This window comes from Bombus vosnesenskii, unplaced genomic scaffold (assembly GCF_011952255.1).
Source record: "Bombus vosnesenskii isolate JDL3184/JDL3185 unplaced genomic scaffold, Bvos_JDL3184-5_v1.1 scf7180000013302, whole genome shotgun sequence".
In the NCBI taxonomy this organism is placed as follows: domain Eukaryota; kingdom Metazoa; phylum Arthropoda; class Insecta; order Hymenoptera; family Apidae; genus Bombus; species Bombus vosnesenskii.
This window is the reverse complement of record NW_022882951.1, coordinates 376,160-394,551: the sequence shown is the minus strand read 5'-3', so window position 1 is coordinate 394,551 and position 18,392 is coordinate 376,160. Positions and strand designations below refer to the sequence as shown.

At 33.4% G+C, this 18,392-nt stretch overlaps 4 protein-coding genes across 9 annotated transcripts; 2 read left to right on the top strand and 2 right to left on the bottom strand.

Moving 5' to 3' along the window:
* Positions 1 to 452: 452 nt before the first annotated feature.
* On the bottom strand, positions 453 to 8,218 carry LOC117234169 (short-chain dehydrogenase/reductase family 16C member 6-like). Of its 5 annotated transcripts, none has more exons than XM_033495132.1 (7): positions 7,934 to 8,218; positions 4,176 to 4,368; positions 3,623 to 3,970; positions 3,015 to 3,129; positions 2,832 to 2,916; positions 2,438 to 2,548; positions 453 to 2,237 (listed from the first exon to the last, which is right to left on the bottom strand). In XM_033495132.1, exons 2-7 carry the CDS (start codon positions 4,362 to 4,364, stop codon positions 2,165 to 2,167), a joined length of 921 nt encoding a protein of 306 aa, XP_033351023.1. In that variant the 5' UTR covers positions 4,365 to 4,368; positions 7,934 to 8,218; the 3' UTR covers positions 453 to 2,164. The 5 variants fall into 5 exon arrangements, with proteins under 5 accessions (XP_033351023.1, XP_033351020.1, XP_033351021.1 ...); XM_033495129.1 differs by lacking the exon at positions 7,934 to 8,218 and adding an exon at positions 6,030 to 6,180; XM_033495130.1 differs by lacking the exon at positions 7,934 to 8,218 and adding an exon at positions 4,884 to 5,082.
* Positions 855 to 1,785, top strand: LOC117234170. Its single transcript, XM_033495134.1, has 2 exons — positions 855 to 977; positions 1,471 to 1,785. The coding sequence occupies exons 1-2, from the start codon at positions 912 to 914 to the stop codon at positions 1,774 to 1,776; spliced, it is 372 nt and encodes a 123-aa protein (XP_033351025.1). The 5' UTR covers positions 855 to 911; the 3' UTR covers positions 1,777 to 1,785.
* A 2,025-nt stretch (positions 8,219 to 10,243) lies between the features above and the next one.
* On the bottom strand, positions 10,244 to 12,931 carry LOC117234052 (short-chain dehydrogenase/reductase family 16C member 6-like). The gene is made up of 7 exons (XM_033494890.1): positions 12,572 to 12,931; positions 12,366 to 12,503; positions 11,841 to 12,035; positions 11,589 to 11,718; positions 11,282 to 11,399; positions 11,094 to 11,219; positions 10,244 to 10,518 (listed from the first exon to the last, which is right to left on the bottom strand). Exons 1-7 carry the CDS (start codon positions 12,719 to 12,721, stop codon positions 10,416 to 10,418), a joined length of 960 nt encoding a protein of 319 aa, XP_033350781.1. The 5' UTR covers positions 12,722 to 12,931; the 3' UTR covers positions 10,244 to 10,415.
* Positions 12,932 to 13,335: 404 nt separating this feature from the next.
* On the top strand, positions 13,336 to 18,247 carry LOC117234043 (zinc finger CCCH domain-containing protein 14). Of its 2 annotated transcripts, none has more exons than XM_033494875.1 (7): positions 13,336 to 13,519; positions 13,962 to 15,668; positions 15,767 to 15,920; positions 16,018 to 16,178; positions 16,259 to 16,553; positions 16,640 to 16,769; positions 16,859 to 18,247. In XM_033494875.1, exons 1-7 carry the CDS (start codon positions 13,481 to 13,483, stop codon positions 17,082 to 17,084), a joined length of 2,712 nt encoding a protein of 903 aa, XP_033350766.1. In that variant the 5' UTR covers positions 13,336 to 13,480; the 3' UTR covers positions 17,085 to 18,247. The 2 variants fall into 2 exon arrangements, with proteins under 2 accessions (XP_033350766.1, XP_033350765.1); XM_033494874.1 differs by having other exon boundaries at positions 13,337 to 13,519; positions 15,755 to 15,920.
* The last annotated feature ends 145 nt before the right edge of the window (positions 18,248 to 18,392 follow it).

Here is an 18,392-nt window from a genome sequence, read left to right as displayed (position 1 = left end):
AGGATACCTAAACTGGATGTCACTAAAGTCCACGTATTAAAATTTTTAAAGGCGTTCCTCTTGCCTTGCCTCTGGTGTTTCCTTTTCTGTAGCCACATCTTTGAAGAAGGTAAAAGTAGAAGAAGGATAAAATACTGATAATAATTCTGCTTTCAACAGCACGCGCCGATCTTTACAATTTTTTTCAAACGAAGAATTCCTTTTACCTCGTTAAAGAAAACAAAAAAAAAAGGTATCGATGAAACTCGAAGAAGATGGGAAAACACGCAGAGTAACCTTTCACAAATAACGATCGATAATTTATGCGACATTTCTAATATTCAAAAATAATTAATGTAAAATATTAGCACGGACAGAGAGTCGATATAAGCAACTTTACAGAAGCTATATTCGAAATAGGCTATATTTTCGTTTGATACTTTTAGTACCCTATTTATAAAAACAGCCATCGATTATCTGTTTGCACGTTTTATTAATAGACAAGTGCGTACATCGCTCGTCGCTGCTTAAGAATGCGAAAAGATATAATCGATTCGGACACGAACAGCACCTGGACCGCGGAGACTTCTACATCCACGCTTCCGATATTCGACGAACGAACTCTGTTTGGAATCGACAAACTAATTGGATCCCCTGTGAACAATTTTGTTCACATACACGTGTTAAAAGAGATAAAAACAGGCGTTCTATCTTTTTTAAAAGAGGTACACCTTCGTCCGATTTATGTTTGTCATAGAACTTACTATTGTTTTAAGAGGATTTAAAACGTAAATCGATGTGCGTGCGAGATTTAACGTTGCACTTAGTGGTAATAAAATATAAATGACGATCTTTATGTTACAGATACGGCTCGTTTAAGGTGCGCTGAAGGCACGTTTCGCGTGCAAAACATTTACGGAGATGGTAATTGCATGTTTCGGGCGATTAGCTACATTTTATGGCAAAACGAGGACGAACATCGATATCTGCGATCAATGGTGCGCTTCGTTTCCGTTTATGCGATTCTTTCGGGCAAACTACGAAAAAGATCTATAGTACGGCAAAATAAATTGCTTGAAATAATCAAAGACTGTATAGAAAGAATATTAGAAAATGTATAAAAATGTTCTACAGAGGAACTAAAGTTTAATATTTAACGCATCGAAGGAAAATCAAATTTGATCCGTATTTGATAAAACGATGGAAACTCTTTGGACGAACAATAGATCCTCCATTTATTTCAAGCAATCTATATCTTATATCTATCAGTTACTATATATCTTCTTATCTTAACAAAATTTCTAATTTAGAAACTATCCCATAGAATCTTATGAATCTCTAAATCGCTTTAATGCTTCCTTTTCATCTTATAAGAAGAATTGTAATTAAGCGAAAGAATTTTTCGTTCGATTTCAAAGAAGAATTAAGTCCTTTCATCGCATGCCCTTCGCGCCTCTTATTTCTACGAACGATAGAATTCTTGTTCGACAGGTTGTGCAACACATCAAGGAAAATTGGCACGAGTACGGGCCTTTCGTGATGGCCGAGTGGAACATATCGGATCGGCAAACTTACGAAAATTACATGGACATGGTGGGCACGTTCGCCAGTGAACTCGAATGCACGGTCGCCACCAAGATGTATAACATGAATCTGTCGATCTATCGCGAGATCAAAGACAGACCCGAACTTAAACGAGTATTTCACAATCATGTGAGCTCGCAGTACCCTACAGCTAGACTGTTGTTCACCGGTAATTCGGACAGCGGTCATTACGACGTGCTAGTTCCTGATTGACGAACGAATTTTCAAGCAAAAACAACCGTATACTTAAAAATAATAAACACGTTATTTTTTTCTTTTCTAATGCGTATATAATTTGTACTATATCTCTCGTATATGGAAACTTTGTAATTATCGTTGATTATTCTTTAAACTTTGCGTCGCTATTTGGATGTTCTCTTCCTTCTATTGTGTAGACTTTTCAATTGTCGGACGATACGTGAGCGACTAAAATAAAATATCATTTTGTACGGATGCGCTTTGCTTTTCTTTTAATTATTAAGAGAAGGCTTAATTATTATTCCGAGGCTGTCCTTGGAACATCGTAGATCGTGGTATTGCGATTTCTAGACATCCTTCTTTTAATGATTCTGTCGAGCGTGAAACGAGAGAGGGCTCATATTTACGCGTGATAATCGCATCCATGAAAGTGGGTCCACTCTGTGAGCAAGGTTATTCCGTTGTAGATCATACAACTGGAAAATAAAACATGCAAATAAGGAACCGAGTTTGTTTTATGTAGGAGATCTTCAAATTTCATGTCAATATTTATTTATCAAATAGATCGCAGAAGAAAGATTTGAGAAAATTAATAGATTGAAATTACTTAAAAATTGTCCACCTTTTTTCTAGAATGATAAAAATTACTTTTTACTCTGTATTTATCTTTTAATACCTTATGTGATACAGCGATTTGGATATCCAGCTGACGCTCATATTATACTGATTGGTCTGTACTGCTTTCACAATGTTCTTGGCCACTCGTTCTTCATTCTCTTTCAACGTACTGTGACAGTCACAGAAATCCAATTAATTTGACGTAATTAAATTAAGAAACCCAAAAAAAAAAAAAAGGAATTTACATACAGCGACTCTTATTAATATTCGCATACTATAAACACTGTTCGAATATTAATAGGAATCACTGTACGTGGAGAAGTCTTGTAGACGGTCTACATTTTTTCAATTGAAGAAATATTTGCCCAAGTAACTCGAAGAAGCAGTCTTTCTATGAAAGACGCTGAATATTCCGATTATTATTTTTATCTAAATGTTTGAAGTACCATTACCTGCATTCTCTAATTGGAGAGAATGCCAAAAATGTTAAATCGTTACTATGGTGGCTCAATTCTTGACACATGCATTCCATGAAACCTACATCAATAATTAGATTAATTATTAACGAATTATTAATTATTAAATTATTAATTATTAGTAAATTAGTAGTGTGAATAATATTCAAAGATGCTTACTCATTACAGCTGCCTTGGAACCATGATAAGCGTCGTTATTCGATGCGATTGGGGTCACTCCAATTATATAGGCTCGTTTTTGATCCAATATCATTGGAAGAAACGCGAGGACTGTCTGTAAATGCAATGGAAGAAATACCTTAACATATATTCCTTAGATCCACGTTAGAACCGAATATAAACGTTTTTACTATTTGAACGATCGTGTCATTTTTTAACGAAATCAAACTAAGAGGCTATTTAAAAAAATTTATAAATTTATAATACCCTGCTAATTCCATCATCTTCTTCGATATTTTACATAATTCTGTCTTTCTATCCTATAAATAAAATTGTACTCATCATCCACAAGGTCATTAAAGTTTCTTATAATAATCGCTAACAAATTCAACGATAATTAATAAACAACTCTACCCAGCAATAATAAATAAAATTATAAATTGATTTCAATCCTTCCTTTTAACGATTCTTAATTGCCTGAAAAAAATTAATTGTGAGGTGAAAATTAAAATTGTGAACGAAGATTAATGTGTCCATTGGTCGTATTCTTTAAAAGGTTCCAACAAAGAGAAACAAAGAGAAACAATCAGAAAGACAAGTTTATATACCCAAAAATGAGTCATTAAAGTCTTGCTGGTCGTGTCGAAGACGTCCCCGCTCGAATTGTCAATGCAGGTCACTAAAGTGTTGATCTTTCCGATATCGTCTTTCACTTTTTGAGCTGTTCTCTTAATGGCATCTCTATTTGAGAAATCGCACTCGTAAGCAGATATACGTGAAGAATCGTTCTCTGTGTGCCTCGGCTTGGTCTCGTCGGTGGTGAGATGCTGTTGTTTCAATCTCGATGCTGTTTCCTCGATTAACTTGTGATCGTTATCCACGCAGATAACGGAGCACCCGCTTTTCACGAATTCAGCCGCGAGAGATCTGCCTAAAGAGGAAGTAGCACCGGCCACCTGAAGAACATAAAGTCATACATAAGACTATTAAAAAATTTATTTTCCATCAGAGCACGATCGTTCGGTAAATCTCAACTTTCGAATTTCGCGTTGAGCTTCAAAATTTGAGGTTTGCGATCTTTCGTTGAAAAGTTCAACTTTCGAAACGTTTAATTTCAAGCGTGTATTCTGAAAGATCATGAAAGATGCTTTGTATTCTTACCAAAACTACGTCTCCAGTCAAATCTCTCGGTGGTTCCGGCAGCAGTGATTTGAATATCTTAAGGATTCTCAGAAAGATAGATAACAACATGGTAATTACGAATTCAATGCTGAGAAAGAGCCAAATGGTGAACGAAGAGTATGGTATTCTTGAGCCCACGATCGCCATCTCGTCTTTTATGGGATGCATTGCACTGAAAGGGAAAAGAAATTAAAATTAGTAGAGATCAGCATGAAAATGTAGGAAATGCCAATACTTTTCGTTCAATGCAAATTGTGTACCAAATTATTTCATAAGAAACATTTCCTTTTTATTTTAACGATTAACCGTTCACCTAATCATTAACTAGTGATACAATCGAGTATTTCAAATTTATGCTAATTTAAAATTGAAAATTTATGATAATTTAATCAACGAAATAAATTCTGAAAGATACGATACGATAAAAGAAGAATGTTAAAGTCAGGGGATTCGGTATCGAAAAATTAGAAAGATAGGTATATGAACAAATTTCATGACGAAAGAGGAAACGCCAGAGAGCTCCGCGTCAATTCCAGAATATTCTACAAATGACGCGCTATCGTACGGGAGCCTCGTGTACCGTAGTATACTAATTATATCCGGAAGTATTGGTATCCAGTAATATAGCGAAAGTGTATCAACATTGCGTAATGGGGCAATTAGTAACTGGTGAAATGACGTCGAAACCCCATCGCCGTATGGCCGATTTTATGGTTGAAGTTTGATGTGTAGCTTAATATCACTGGCCAGCCTACCAACTCGAGCTCCTTATGAACCTCTTATCCCCCCTTGTTGAGCTTGTAGATCGCTTGAACACTATCGTGCCGGCTTCTACACTTTTCTTTTTCAAATCATTTTATCCGCATAATCGAACATGCAAACCGGAGTGTTAAATCGTAATAGTGTAGTTTCGTTTGATATATGATAATGCTGATACGTTTTGCCTAGGAGCATAATTCTTTGAAAAGGGAAAGAAAACCTCGAATCCAGTCGCAGAAAAGCGACTGGATTATTTGTGATAATCCGCCTTTTATTATCTTCTTTAGAATTCTATCATTCTGGAACTATTTGTTATCTCGTATCAATTCTATCTATCTGGAACTAATCTTGGCCTGTTAATTGAGATAGGAATGGTAAAAATATTATAAAGTAAAAATATGGTACAAATATTATCACGTTTTACGAGCAGACTTACGTAATAAATCCATATGCATGTTATTTCTCGCTTATCAATACTTCAATCTTTCGTCATCGAGAAAATTACGAATTTCATTAAAATAGGCATCATTTACGTACATTTTTACATTTGCATACATGTACTTGTTTACAACATTATTTTGTAGTATTGTTAATAATATCATAATAAATTGTATTACTATTTTTAAACAAATGGTGTTGTTAATATATTTACATACTAATATAGTTTAGATACTATATATTAGCAAATCAATTTTTATAAATACAAATTAAATACTAAATTAAATTCCAAGTCCCTTTATTTTATTTTTTCCAGCAATTTATATACGTACGTCGTCATGTTTATTAAACAGGGGAAAACAATGGCCTTTTATGAAATATAAAAGCGCATAAAGCGTGCAAGATATTGCATAGAACAACAGTTCTCCGTCGCTCTCTTTTGATTGTAATAGTAACAGCCTGCATCGATAACTGCTAAGCTACGTAGTAGACAGCTATCATGATATACATATAGAATTGTAAATCAAAAACAGGAAAAGTCTGCACACATTATGTAACAGCTATTACGTGAAAGAGTGTACTGGGTCTGAATGATCGCATATAGATACAGAATTTAACTAACCATAGCCCACGTACCAGAATAATTGCATGTCTAGTTAAATTTCTTCCGGGTGTCCCGCGACTGATTTTCTCTCTTTATTCATGAAACAGCTAGTCCGTTACGAATTATTGTTATTTCTCTTTTTCTTTTTGTGTTAAAAGTCAGCGGTCGAGAAAGAAGGAAGCGGTAAAGGTGAACTGAAACCAGATCCTTGTTCAGTGTTGGTTGTGTTCGATAAATTAAAATGAGAGACCGGAGAAAACGTGATTCGGCGTTTTGAAAAAAAAATGGGACACTTTAAGATGTGAAAGAAATCGGAAATATTTGCGTAAAAAAATAGTAAGAGCGCATTTTAATAAGAAAGTACATCGCGACCGTGCAGCTTCAGATTTAAATGTTTAAACTTTTGAACCCATTAAATTAGAAATTGAATCTTTTACTTTGACATTTTATGTTTGAACTTTGAAAGTTGTGACAGTTGGCCTTTAGAAAGTATTCTTGAAAAATACACCAAAAGAATCTGAGATACAATGACTCGTGTTATCTTCCGCGTATAAATCCGCGAGGGAACTGCTGCGCGGTTTATTTTGAAGTTTTCATTTATATCGTATAATATTACAACAATGTTTGTAACTTTTAAAACATCGGACATTTTTTTATGAAATTTGAAATCGAGACTCCTTGCATAGTAATTATTTTACAATTAATTTATAAGATACCTGCTCCATTCGAGGAAGATCTTATTCAAATTCAATTACGCAAATAAATGATCGAACGATCGAATTTTTTATTTTAAACAAAATACATATATTCCATTTCGATACTAATCAATTTTTACTCTTTGACATTTTTCCATGCACGTGTCTCTCCGAAGAACTGCGTAGATTACAATGTAAGCAAATGTAAATCGTTTATTGTGTTTACTGCATTGGCATCTTGAGCATATATTTTCCTATTACCTTCAATTTTTTCAACCATATGTTTTTTCATGAATAAAATTATACGTTGAGTATGATTACAGATTGGGTATAACCGCAGTGCTTGAACGCCCTATTTATGTGTCTCCGGCATTTTACAAGCAGTCAACAAAAACCATATTTTTATGACTTGTGACAATGATGTGTTAATATATACATATTATACAGAAAAGCTATGTGTATTAAAGAAGCAAAATTTATATTTCTGCCAATCACAATAAGTGTTCTAACATATTTAAAAACAATTAATGCAATAATATTATTATAGATAAATATACTTATAGAGCAATAATTTCTCGAACACATTGGTGTCTATGTCCTGTGCGAGTTACTGTATACTGTATACGTGTATGAAGGAGAACATGTAAGAAAATTTTATTTCCGAGTCTTTCGAATTCCACAATTCTACGTATAAACATTTTCAGATTTAACGAAATTTTACTTTTCGAAGCTTCACGTGCACGGTATTGTTGTCTTATGAGTAACTCTAAAAGTAAATATAACAGAAATTCCATTTCTGTATCTTCAAATCTAAATACGATAGAGTTTCAAAAAGGAAGAATAATCGTACGATAACCCTATGATGTTGGCGTCATTGACTTTTAACGTTACGCCCTTGTATGGAAAGGTTTATCATGAACTTGCCTTTCAATTTTTCAGTTTGTTTCAAGGTAAACTTGTTTAGCGAGACGTGTACCGAGAAAGAAACCAAGTAAAAGATACGTATGAGTCACTTTTTATATTTCGTTATTAGATTAAAACATATGTATATCACACGATCTCTTTCACTTCTTTTTAATTACACTTATTAATCACATCAAAGTCACTGTAAGGAGATTTATTTAGCTAACGACAGACACCATAAAATGAAACACACTGCTTGAAACTCACAAACTTTATAGCAGGATTTTTTTATAACGATTATAGCGGAACTATATCGAAAGTTGGAATAGATGACTTACCAGAAGTAACTGAAGCGTTATTTCATAAAGACTGAGTGATCTTCGAAGAATTTTATGGAAGCACTAGCAGAAGATGCGGCTCCACGTGACAGATCTGCAACTGGTTTAACTTGGCTAAGCAGTACCGCACTCCCGTACAGGAAAATACCGCGTGCCACAAATTCGAAGAATTTTATTGAATAACAAACGAAGATACAGAAACATATTTCATTAACAACTAGTTTTTAACATATCGCTATACACTTGTCGGGTTATCGTTAGAATTTAAGGCGCGTAACAATTCTTCGTTTGAATTAGCCATTAGTTTTGTACAATAGAGATTATATTTACAGTTACAAAAAGATGACTTTTACAAAGTTTAACGAACAACCGTGGTGTTTAGACACGCAAGATGCAATTGACGATGTTCTTGGGTTCGATAGCGAATCCACGGTCAACGGGATAACTCTTTATTAAGCGTAGAATACTTTTTAAGCATGAAATACGATTGTTGAGACGCTCGGTATAAACTGCTCGATGTGTAACTTTCCAAGGCGATCGCACGAATAACAAACTGATGAAAATCTTTCTCTCTTACAATTGTGTTCGTTTGTTAAATATTCGTTAGGAGCATCGAGAAAGTTCCAATCGCCGTTGCTAGGCAGTTTCTGCCTGGAGTTTGATTATTAATACAACGCGTGTCCCATTATATTGACACCTTCGAGATAAAATCACACGTAGCCAGGCCGATCCTTGAGGCCATATGTCGCCACAACCACATTTCTAGGGAGAACCATACAACTACTCCATATCTCCGTCAAGCAAAACGTCCATCCCATGACCGTGGCTGCGTTTGGCGACCGGTTGCGTCGCCTCGAGCCCAATCTCACTATCACAAATCTCCAACAATTACAATCAGATTGAATGACAACAATTGCTTAATTACGGCTATGCTAGAATCTAGGCTAAAGTATTAGAGGATTTTCCCAAAATTTCAAATTTCATCTCCGACATACTCATAAAGCGAAAATAAATATTTTTTCTTGCAAGATTAGAAATATAACGTCGAACAAAATGATAGGACAGTCTGCAGAAAAATGAAAAGTTACTCACATTTACAAAAGATATTGCCGTGTTCGTATAGTTCTCTTTATTTTTTACGACTGCTGTCATTCCTTTCGCTAACGATTTAAATAAACAATGCAGTTTTCCAAGACGTCTACGCTCTAAAATTGCCGTTTTATGAAAATAAATGGCAATTTTATATATATATATATTTATATTTTTTTTCCTGTATATATATTTTCAATTTCTGTTCAGATGACTTTGCTGATCATATAGTTTCGCGAGACATGCTGAGAAAACCACATCACAGTCAGTGAGTTTATATTCCCGCAATGAAATCTAAGATTTCGCCAAAACAAGTGTTCGTACGATCAATTAAGATAGTTCATTCCAGTCTCTTGAAAAGGGACTCCTTGTAGGAATTCGCTGTACATCACCGATAGCACACTCACCTTCACCTTCTATTTAGAAAATATCTTTTTAATCTGCGATAACGTTTGTTCAGGTAGATCAAAAGGAAAACCAATCGATTCCCATTGAATTCGATTGAAATCGTTCTCTTAAATTTCACGAAATGTATGATGCAGATACAATGCTTGGATTTTATAAAGCAAATTATTAATCACAGCGTGATTCTTAACGAAGTCTGCGATACTTATTATTACTACTATTATAGTAGAGTCAGATACGTCGAGAAAGATAATTGTGTTTTCATCGTCATATCTCGGCTTCATATCATAATCGTATCAATTGTCATTTAAGCTGATCAAGATTCTTTCCTATTTTTTTCGCCAATGATGCGGTAACAGTTCGATAACGATTTTCGTCGTCGCGATACGTTGTCAACCAAAATGACATGTACCCACCTAAGTGCACGATCATTATACTATCTTTATCTAGTTCTATAAGTTTTTTATGGAAGTGAAAGGATGTAACATACAGAGTACGCGCAATGGTCTATCAACTGATTCAAAATTTAAGGTCATAAATATTTTGAAAAATCTTGTAGAAGAAGAAAGTAGGATTGTATCTACTTTGTACGTACGAAAAATTAAAGAACTTGTTTGTTTTGCCTGTTTTCTACATTTTGAATATTTATAGGGAAACTTTTTTTTCTGAGTAACGAAACTAATTTAAATTGCAAATTATTTCTAACATCAATAAATATGTGATTTGCATCCAACTTTAATTGCATAGAATTGATTTATCTATTATCTTTAATCCTTTATTAAAATATTTTACTATGAGATAAATAAAATTAAAATAATTATTGTAATTATTCTGTAAGATACCTAATGACGTATGTACTAACAAAAAATTGTCTTGTTATCGAGTTTGTATGTAATACAATGTAATTTTTAAATTGGACATTACGTGACATTATCTTGTGACGCATTCTATAAATATAAATTTATATATGTATGAATATTATTATGTTTTACGAAGCGACAGTTTCACGGGCTGCAAGTTTTTCTCGGCGTTTACGATCCACATTCGCCAAGAAATCAAGGATCAACCTCATCGCACTTTCGGGAATCAATCTGTGGGCCATAAACGTTCAAAAAAAATGTTATGCTTGCGAGAGTATAAATTAGAAAATGAATATGTTGAATATAAGTATTTAATATTCAAGTGTTGGAATTTGTAGAATTTGTAGAAGTAGAACTTGATTGAATTTGAGCCTGAATTAGAGTAATAAAATTTATGAAGATCGACTGTATCCCAGTTTTCTTCCGGCCAAACGTTATCAGTATATTTTACAGAAAAAGATAAAAAAATATGTTAAATAAATATACATTAGTAGGAGAGGAAGAGTTATAGCAAGAAAACGGTATATCAAATGAGCGGTAACGAACGTTGTAAACATTTTTATTAAATGCAGCTAGAATTATAGAAGTATTACGATACCTTATGTAAATACTCCGCACCTACTTATACTTCGTATCATAATAACGCACGTTCGTCACCGTTCATTTCGCATATAGTTCTTAGAACTCCTCTTCAGAACAATTCTTCCAGTGACATATATTTATACGACGTGTTTTCTTTACCTTGATCTATAGAACATATTGACAACGTTTGGCTGGAAAAAGCTGAATCATCCTATATAAAGTACCTGTTAATGGAATTTAGGGTAAGAAGACATCTAGGAATAGAGTATTCAGTATAATTTCTTCTAACTGCTTTGATTATTTCTCCTGCTGCATATCCAGGTGATACTACACCGAATATATAAGGAAACCTATAAAAATCATACACTTGGAATGAAAGATTGAATCAAGACACTTTTTATCCATATGTTACCTATATTTTGGATCTCTGGCTAGCCCAGTATCCACATAAAATGGATAAATGGTTGTAAATCGTATGTTAGTATTCTTGTGGTCCAATCGCAGTTCCTCATAAAGAGCCTCCATCAAACCTATTAAAATTCAACTATTAGTAATTTCATACTTTTTCATGAAATGCGTCATATTCATTTAAAAGAAGGAATAAAATACGGCAATACCATTTATGATGCATTTACAGCATTAATGTTATGTTGAACACATTTTTAACGATGGGCAAACTATTTAAAAAATTATTATATTTCAATTAAAAATTCCTCTACCTCTCACAGCAAATTTGGAAGAACAGTAGGCTACTTTTTCGGACACACCATATATACCGCACATGCTACACACGCAAACTACATGACCTTTTCCATTTTGCATCATGGTGGGCAAAAAAGTTTCTATCGTCTGTTGAAAAAATTCGAGGTTTAACTGAGAGTTTCATTGGTATTTACAATTTTTAATGTTGCTTGTAATTTTAAGTAACTTTTTCATTTTATAAATTATTAGTGAACATTTGATGAACGAACCCAAAAATTTGATAAAACATTAACGTTGAACGTCTTTTCTATGATATCCGTGTCTTGATTCAAAAAAGGGCAATGATATAATACAGCGGCGTTATTAATCAGGATAGACACTTCTGGTACGCCGACTTTTCTCATTAACCTCGCTGCCTCTCGGACTTCTAATCTTTTCGATACATCGACTACGAAACCGTAAGCCTAAATATACATATATGTATATATCTTTTTCAATGGAAATGCCTATCGAAGATCAAATAAAAATATTATAAGATTTTTATTTATTCAGAAATATTAGAAATTAGGGTTTCCAATGATTTCTATCCTATATGATAGATAGATATATTAATTAAAGTATAGGGCTTGTTGGTACAATAACAAAGTTGCGATTATTAGAAATAAATTATATTATAGAAATAAATTTGTATTTGATGGAGCTTACGATTTGCTATTATACCACCTGAATACTTATACTTAAAACTTTTAACGCAATCTCTTATTTCAAACCGCCTTTTATTTCTTTTTCCTTACTTCTCCACCATTTTTTGATACCAGACTCATCGTCGACCGATTTGCTTCGGTATCTACGTCCCAACAAACGATTATGCAACCCAAAGAAGCTAATTGTATAGCCAATTCGCGACCAATTCCATGACCAGCGCCGGTTATCTAATGAATGTACATATTTAGGAGATGAGAAATGGAATGTGGAAACTATAAATATGAAATTTATTTACCAACACCGTTTCGCCTAGCAAATTCTTTGATCGAGAGGGTACGATCATTTTAAAAGCAGCTACAGTCATGGCGAAAGTAATCCTCATAGAAAAGACAAAAAGATCATACAGTAAATGAGAAAATGTGAAGATACTTTTCATACAGGACATCTCGATTTTCCTGTTTGAAGTTGCTCGATTAATCGTTGAATGCTTTGATTAATATTCAATGGTTAATGACAGTTGTAGAAATGCTTCTGTTTTCTGTTACGTAAAACCTTTAGGGACTATTTATTTCGAGAATTACATTAAAATACCTATATATTTTTCCTTGTTTGAACTTGCCAAGAAAACAATTCAGAAAAGACATATTTTTGAAGTTAGTCAAATTCATGATCACATCTTTTCTTTTCATTTAAATATATGTTCAATTTATATATTGCCGCCTTTGCTACGTCATGAAGATAGTAAAGTATAGACCGACCTACCTGCTCGTACCAACGGCAAAACTATTTCCGTCCACGGTATGCTCATTCTAATAGAGGGGAAACTGTATATATAAAGTTGATGAAAAGCGAATTGAGCATTTATTATATCCACATTGCGCTTGTATAATTTTAAATTATGAACGATGTAATTTCGGTATGAATATTATTTTTAGTTTGGTAATAAGAGATTTATAAACGCCCTGTTTATAAAAGTATTAAGGAGAAGTAATTGTTATTTATACAATATAGGTCTATATACTTGGAATACGTACAGAGTTTCCTGCCTAGGTTGCTTACTTACTAGAAGGAAGCATTCTGATTCTGATCCTTCGTGGCGGAGAATGTTTTTACTCTTCAATATCCGTGATAATATCGTCGATTTTGTGACTCGACAATAGTTTTCTTTCCCCGCGTGTTCAATTTATTAAATGTGATCAACATCATGGATATACGCGGGATAGAAGTTACGAATCAATTGCGGGTAAGTGAAAGATTTACGCTTTTACCTGATTATACTTGCATTGTTCTATTCGCCTTGTTGTGTTCAATAATTTCCGATGCAGAACTTTGGCGGATTATCGACAAGTCTCTGTTTAATGTCTTTCTTGTTGTATGATAGTTTTGTCGTTAGGTTTTGACAATTTACACATTACAATTATTGCAGTTTTATATGGGAGTTACACTTTCGATACGACGCTCGATTAATTTAGTGATTAATTTGCATAGAAATTTCATATATATATATTTAAAAGTCAAGAAAAAGTGGAAATGCATTGAAAATAAAATATTTGGAAACGATAAAGATGTTGAAATTTTGTAAATGGCCAAAAATAATAAGGAATTATATAAATTATAAGGGAAACACATCAATCTCTATATCAGAAACTTCACAATAAAAATGACTTATAATTCTTTCTTTTCAGAGTGCTATTCGTGCTAAATTATTGGAATTAGGGATAAGATATGATGAAGAACTACCAGATTATATTTTAGTAATGGTTGTAAATAAAAAGTCTCGTCAACAGATGCACGAGGATCTATATTTATTTCTGGAAAATTGCACAACTCCATTTGTCGATTGGTTGCATGACCAAGTATTGAAAAAATTGCAGAAGGTTACTGTAGCTAAGAAAAGATCATTGAGGGAATTTGTGCCTACAGTCGTTGTAAAACAAGAGGAAGAAAGGAAAAAGAGGAAGACATCAACAACTTCCTTTTTGGAAGATCAAGCTGCTAATCAGACCATTGATAAGTCTTCCAATAAAAGTGTGAAAGATGATAAATCATTCCATAAACAAAATACAAAAACATTCTTATCTAGTCAAAAATTGGAGACAACACAAAATAAAAGTGTAGATAAACTTGTAAAAGTTGCCAATAACGAGACTAAATCAGATGGAACAGCAAATCATATTGTTCCCCAGCAATCAGTACCAAAAAGAATACAGACAAATGATAGTCAAAGTATGAATACAAATAAAGAAGCTTCAACTTTTGAGTCTTCTAATAATAAATCTAGAGACTCCTATGTTGAGACAAAAATGGACGATATACCATCTAGAAATTTAAAAAGACCACTAGACACGACAAATAGTTATAAGGATAGTTTGGAGAAAAAGCAAAGTGAAGTGAAAAGGTCAAAAGTCGAGGAGGATGGAGAGAGCAGAACAGATGATAACACGAAGAAATTGAAGTCTTGCGTCAATAAACCGAAAGTTACATCTGTTGTATCTGTAAAAAATCGTTTAGGTGTGGTATCACCAAGAAAAAAGTTTGAAGTTCACAGAGAGAAAATGGATATCGAAAGTCGGTATAGGCAGACTGAAAAGCGTCGGTTGGATAATCGCAATAATAATTTTCCGAGGGGAAGACCTTTTGATACGGAGGATCGTACGAAGAGGAACCGTGAGATCGAATTGAAACATGAATCTGATAAAGTTAGTAGTATAAAAACTCGACTGGGTAATTCCAAGGTCGAAAAAGCATCCAAAAATTTAGAGTTAAGGGAGAAAGTAAATTCTAATCTAAAATCGAAATCTGCAGAAAAAACAACGGGTACGATTAAAGATCGCTTAGGGATCGCGACTGTTAATAAATCACCTAAACAATTAGGGAATAAAGAACCTATAGAATTTAAAAGCAAACCTTTGGAACAAGATCGCGATACCTTGTCCAACAATAAAAATATAAAGAATAGATTGGGACCATTAAAGAATAATTTTAAGCCAGTTAGCGTTAAGTCTGGCTTTAATTCGTCAATCAGACGTTCTCAAAGTAGCGAGGATGAGGACTACCTCAATCTAGGTGCAGAAGAGGAATTAGATGATGACCCACAATCTGTGGGTACAAGTGGACCTATTAAATCCCATATAATAGCTGTAAATAAACCTGTACCAGTTAAGACTGATAGAAAACGACTGAAATTATTAGCAAAGAATAACAAAGAATGCAGCGATGCAGAGGAAGAAGTTGAGGAAACTAAAATACCCAGTAAAGTAATTGTGACACCAAGACCTCTAAAACCATTGCAACCAACGCAAAAACGTGCTACGCAATCACTTTTATTAAGAGCTGTTGCCGAGGCAAATCAATCTGTTGTTACACAAAAGAATCCGGAGCCATCCTTATTGGTATGTATAAAATGTAATAGATATTAATAGTACTGATTAAAAACAATTTGATACATATTTTAATCGATGAATATTTTTTCATTAAGAAACTTTCACAGGAAAAAAAGCAAACATTGAAACATCTTAAACCACCCGCTGTGCGAGACGTGGGTCAAAATTTATCAGTACATTTGAATTCCAATAAAAGATTGGTTATGGAAAAAATACAAGTAGAATTAAATACAGATGTTTCAGAATCGAAATCAAAGCCTTGTAAGTGTATTTTTACTCTACTTTTTCTTTTTTTTTTTGGAGATATATATAATACTTAAAATTGTTTCTCTAATATTTAGTATTATACGGTCTGTAGATGTACCGCAACCAGTTACCGAGGAACATATGGGTGTCGTAATGTCTTTATTCCAAAGGAGTGACGACAACCAAAAATTTTTAGTTACGCTCAATGGATATAACACTAATTTAATGAAAGATAAAGTGACGTCTGACGACGATGAACGACTGGAAATGGAGGTACGTACTTTGTAATTGTCTGAACCGTAAATTTTCTTTGATTCTGCTTATTCATTTTATCAATTGACATTAACTTATAGGTGAATGAGGATGACGAACTTGCATTATCAACAATTCAAAACGATATATATATTCAGAATGAATCAGAAACTTCTGTCTTTCAAGCAACGGAAATTGAAACTGAAGGTGATATAAGTGTAAAAGAAAGAACGGAGGAGAACAATGAAAATTGCAATACGGAGAATGTAGAGAAAATAGAAGAGATATCAAAAAAAAGGAGAAAATTAAGCCCAATTATTTATAATAGATCTCGTTTACCAAGTCCCACAGATTTAAAATCCAGCACATTATTAACGAATCCATTATTAGCTAAACGTAAATAATACAATTTCACTAATTTACTTCTTACATAAATTCTATAATACAAATTTTACAAATATAACGTTGTCTTTTGCATCCAGGTCTAGATAAAAAACCACTAACAGAAAACACGGTAGCGGTGATAGATAAATCGAAAGAGAAATGTAGATACTGGCCCAATTGTACATTAGGAAATAAGTGCGCGTATCTTCATCCCCTCATTATGTGCAGGTTACTATTTTATTTAATTCTTTCCATTCATTATCATTCACATTAGTTAAGTATTTTTTAACTGCTTCTTATCTTTTCCTACATTATAGTGCATTTCCTGCGTGTAAGTTTGGAGACAAGTGTGCTTACAGACATCCCAAATGTAAATTCGGCTTGTCCTGCACAAAACTAGGATGCGTGTTCTCTCATCCCGCCCAGCAGTGCAAGTATCACCCATTCTGCACTAAACCAGCGTGTCCATATTCTCACCCGATGCCAGTCGCTGTGGAGGCGTCTAGTCAAAGGGCGAAATTCACATGGCGCAGACAAGATTGAGTCACACCGTTGTACAAACGATGTACAAATTTTCCTTTCCTCTAGTGATAGATTGACATGTATATTAGCAAGGATACTATCACGACTACTTGATTTTCAGTAACAAAACTCGATACATGTAACGAGAGTAGCAATAATAATAGCAATAGATCAATGTTGTCCAATTATATTATGTTAGGTGCGTTGTTGATAACTAAGAGACTAATTAATGATTGAAAAGTATTAAGGATCTTTCCTTTTTACTCAGAGATCTTATACATTCGTAGATATATTCAGTTAATGTACATGTATTGCACTTTACGAATACAGTGTTACAGTAGTATAACTTTTATCGATTACGGTCAAAAATCTTTTATTACAATGTACCTTGTTCTTTCACATATTGCTAGCGATAGTATTCTTGCTGATTCAATGAAAAAAAAGTAACATTCTACTTTGTACAAATGAACGAGTGTACGTTTCGATCGCAAACTTTGGATGGAATTTCGACGTTCGACTCCCATTTAATCTGTATCATACATCATGTCGATTCACGGAGCAGCAGTTTGCATTTGTTCAGTAATACATTTAATGGCGTTCTAGTTTTATTCGTTCCCCGGTCTACGAATTACAGGCATTGTCTTTTACCATTTCGCCGATCTGTTTAAATAGATTGCGTGGAGTGTCTATTCGTTTTTCTCCTAGTTTTAAGAAAACATCAGTGAAACATTACATTAATTCGATATTAATGCGACTTTAACAAATAATATATATAATTGTAGTAAACAATGAGTTTTTTGTTCACTCTTCTTGCTTATTTTAAACATAGGCATTCAATTCTTTTTCTACGTTATATCAGACAGAATCCTACCTTCGAAATTTACACGAACTATATTTATTAATCAATGGCTGTGCAATGTAATTGTCATAACATAATTTCACTCGAACAATAGAAAATATTTGTTCGAGAATTACAAATGATATAAACTTTTTTGTGTAATTTATAATTTTTATTATCATACGTGAATGTAGCGTAAAAGAAAGCGAAAGCCAGCTTTGTGCACTTTATTATCCGTTTATTAAACCAATGAAATTAAATTCATTAATCAACCTGTTTAGGTACTACGAGAATATAAATCTTGTATAAAGGACTATAAATACACGGTTATATCTATAAATTTTAAGCAATTCTATTTTCTTAAATATTCCTACATTTTACCTTCATCATCCAATCAATACTAGAATTACCGAACCGTAATGTGCTTTGATATACTATATATATATATATAATCATAATTAAAATAATATCAGATAATGTTTCTATTTCAG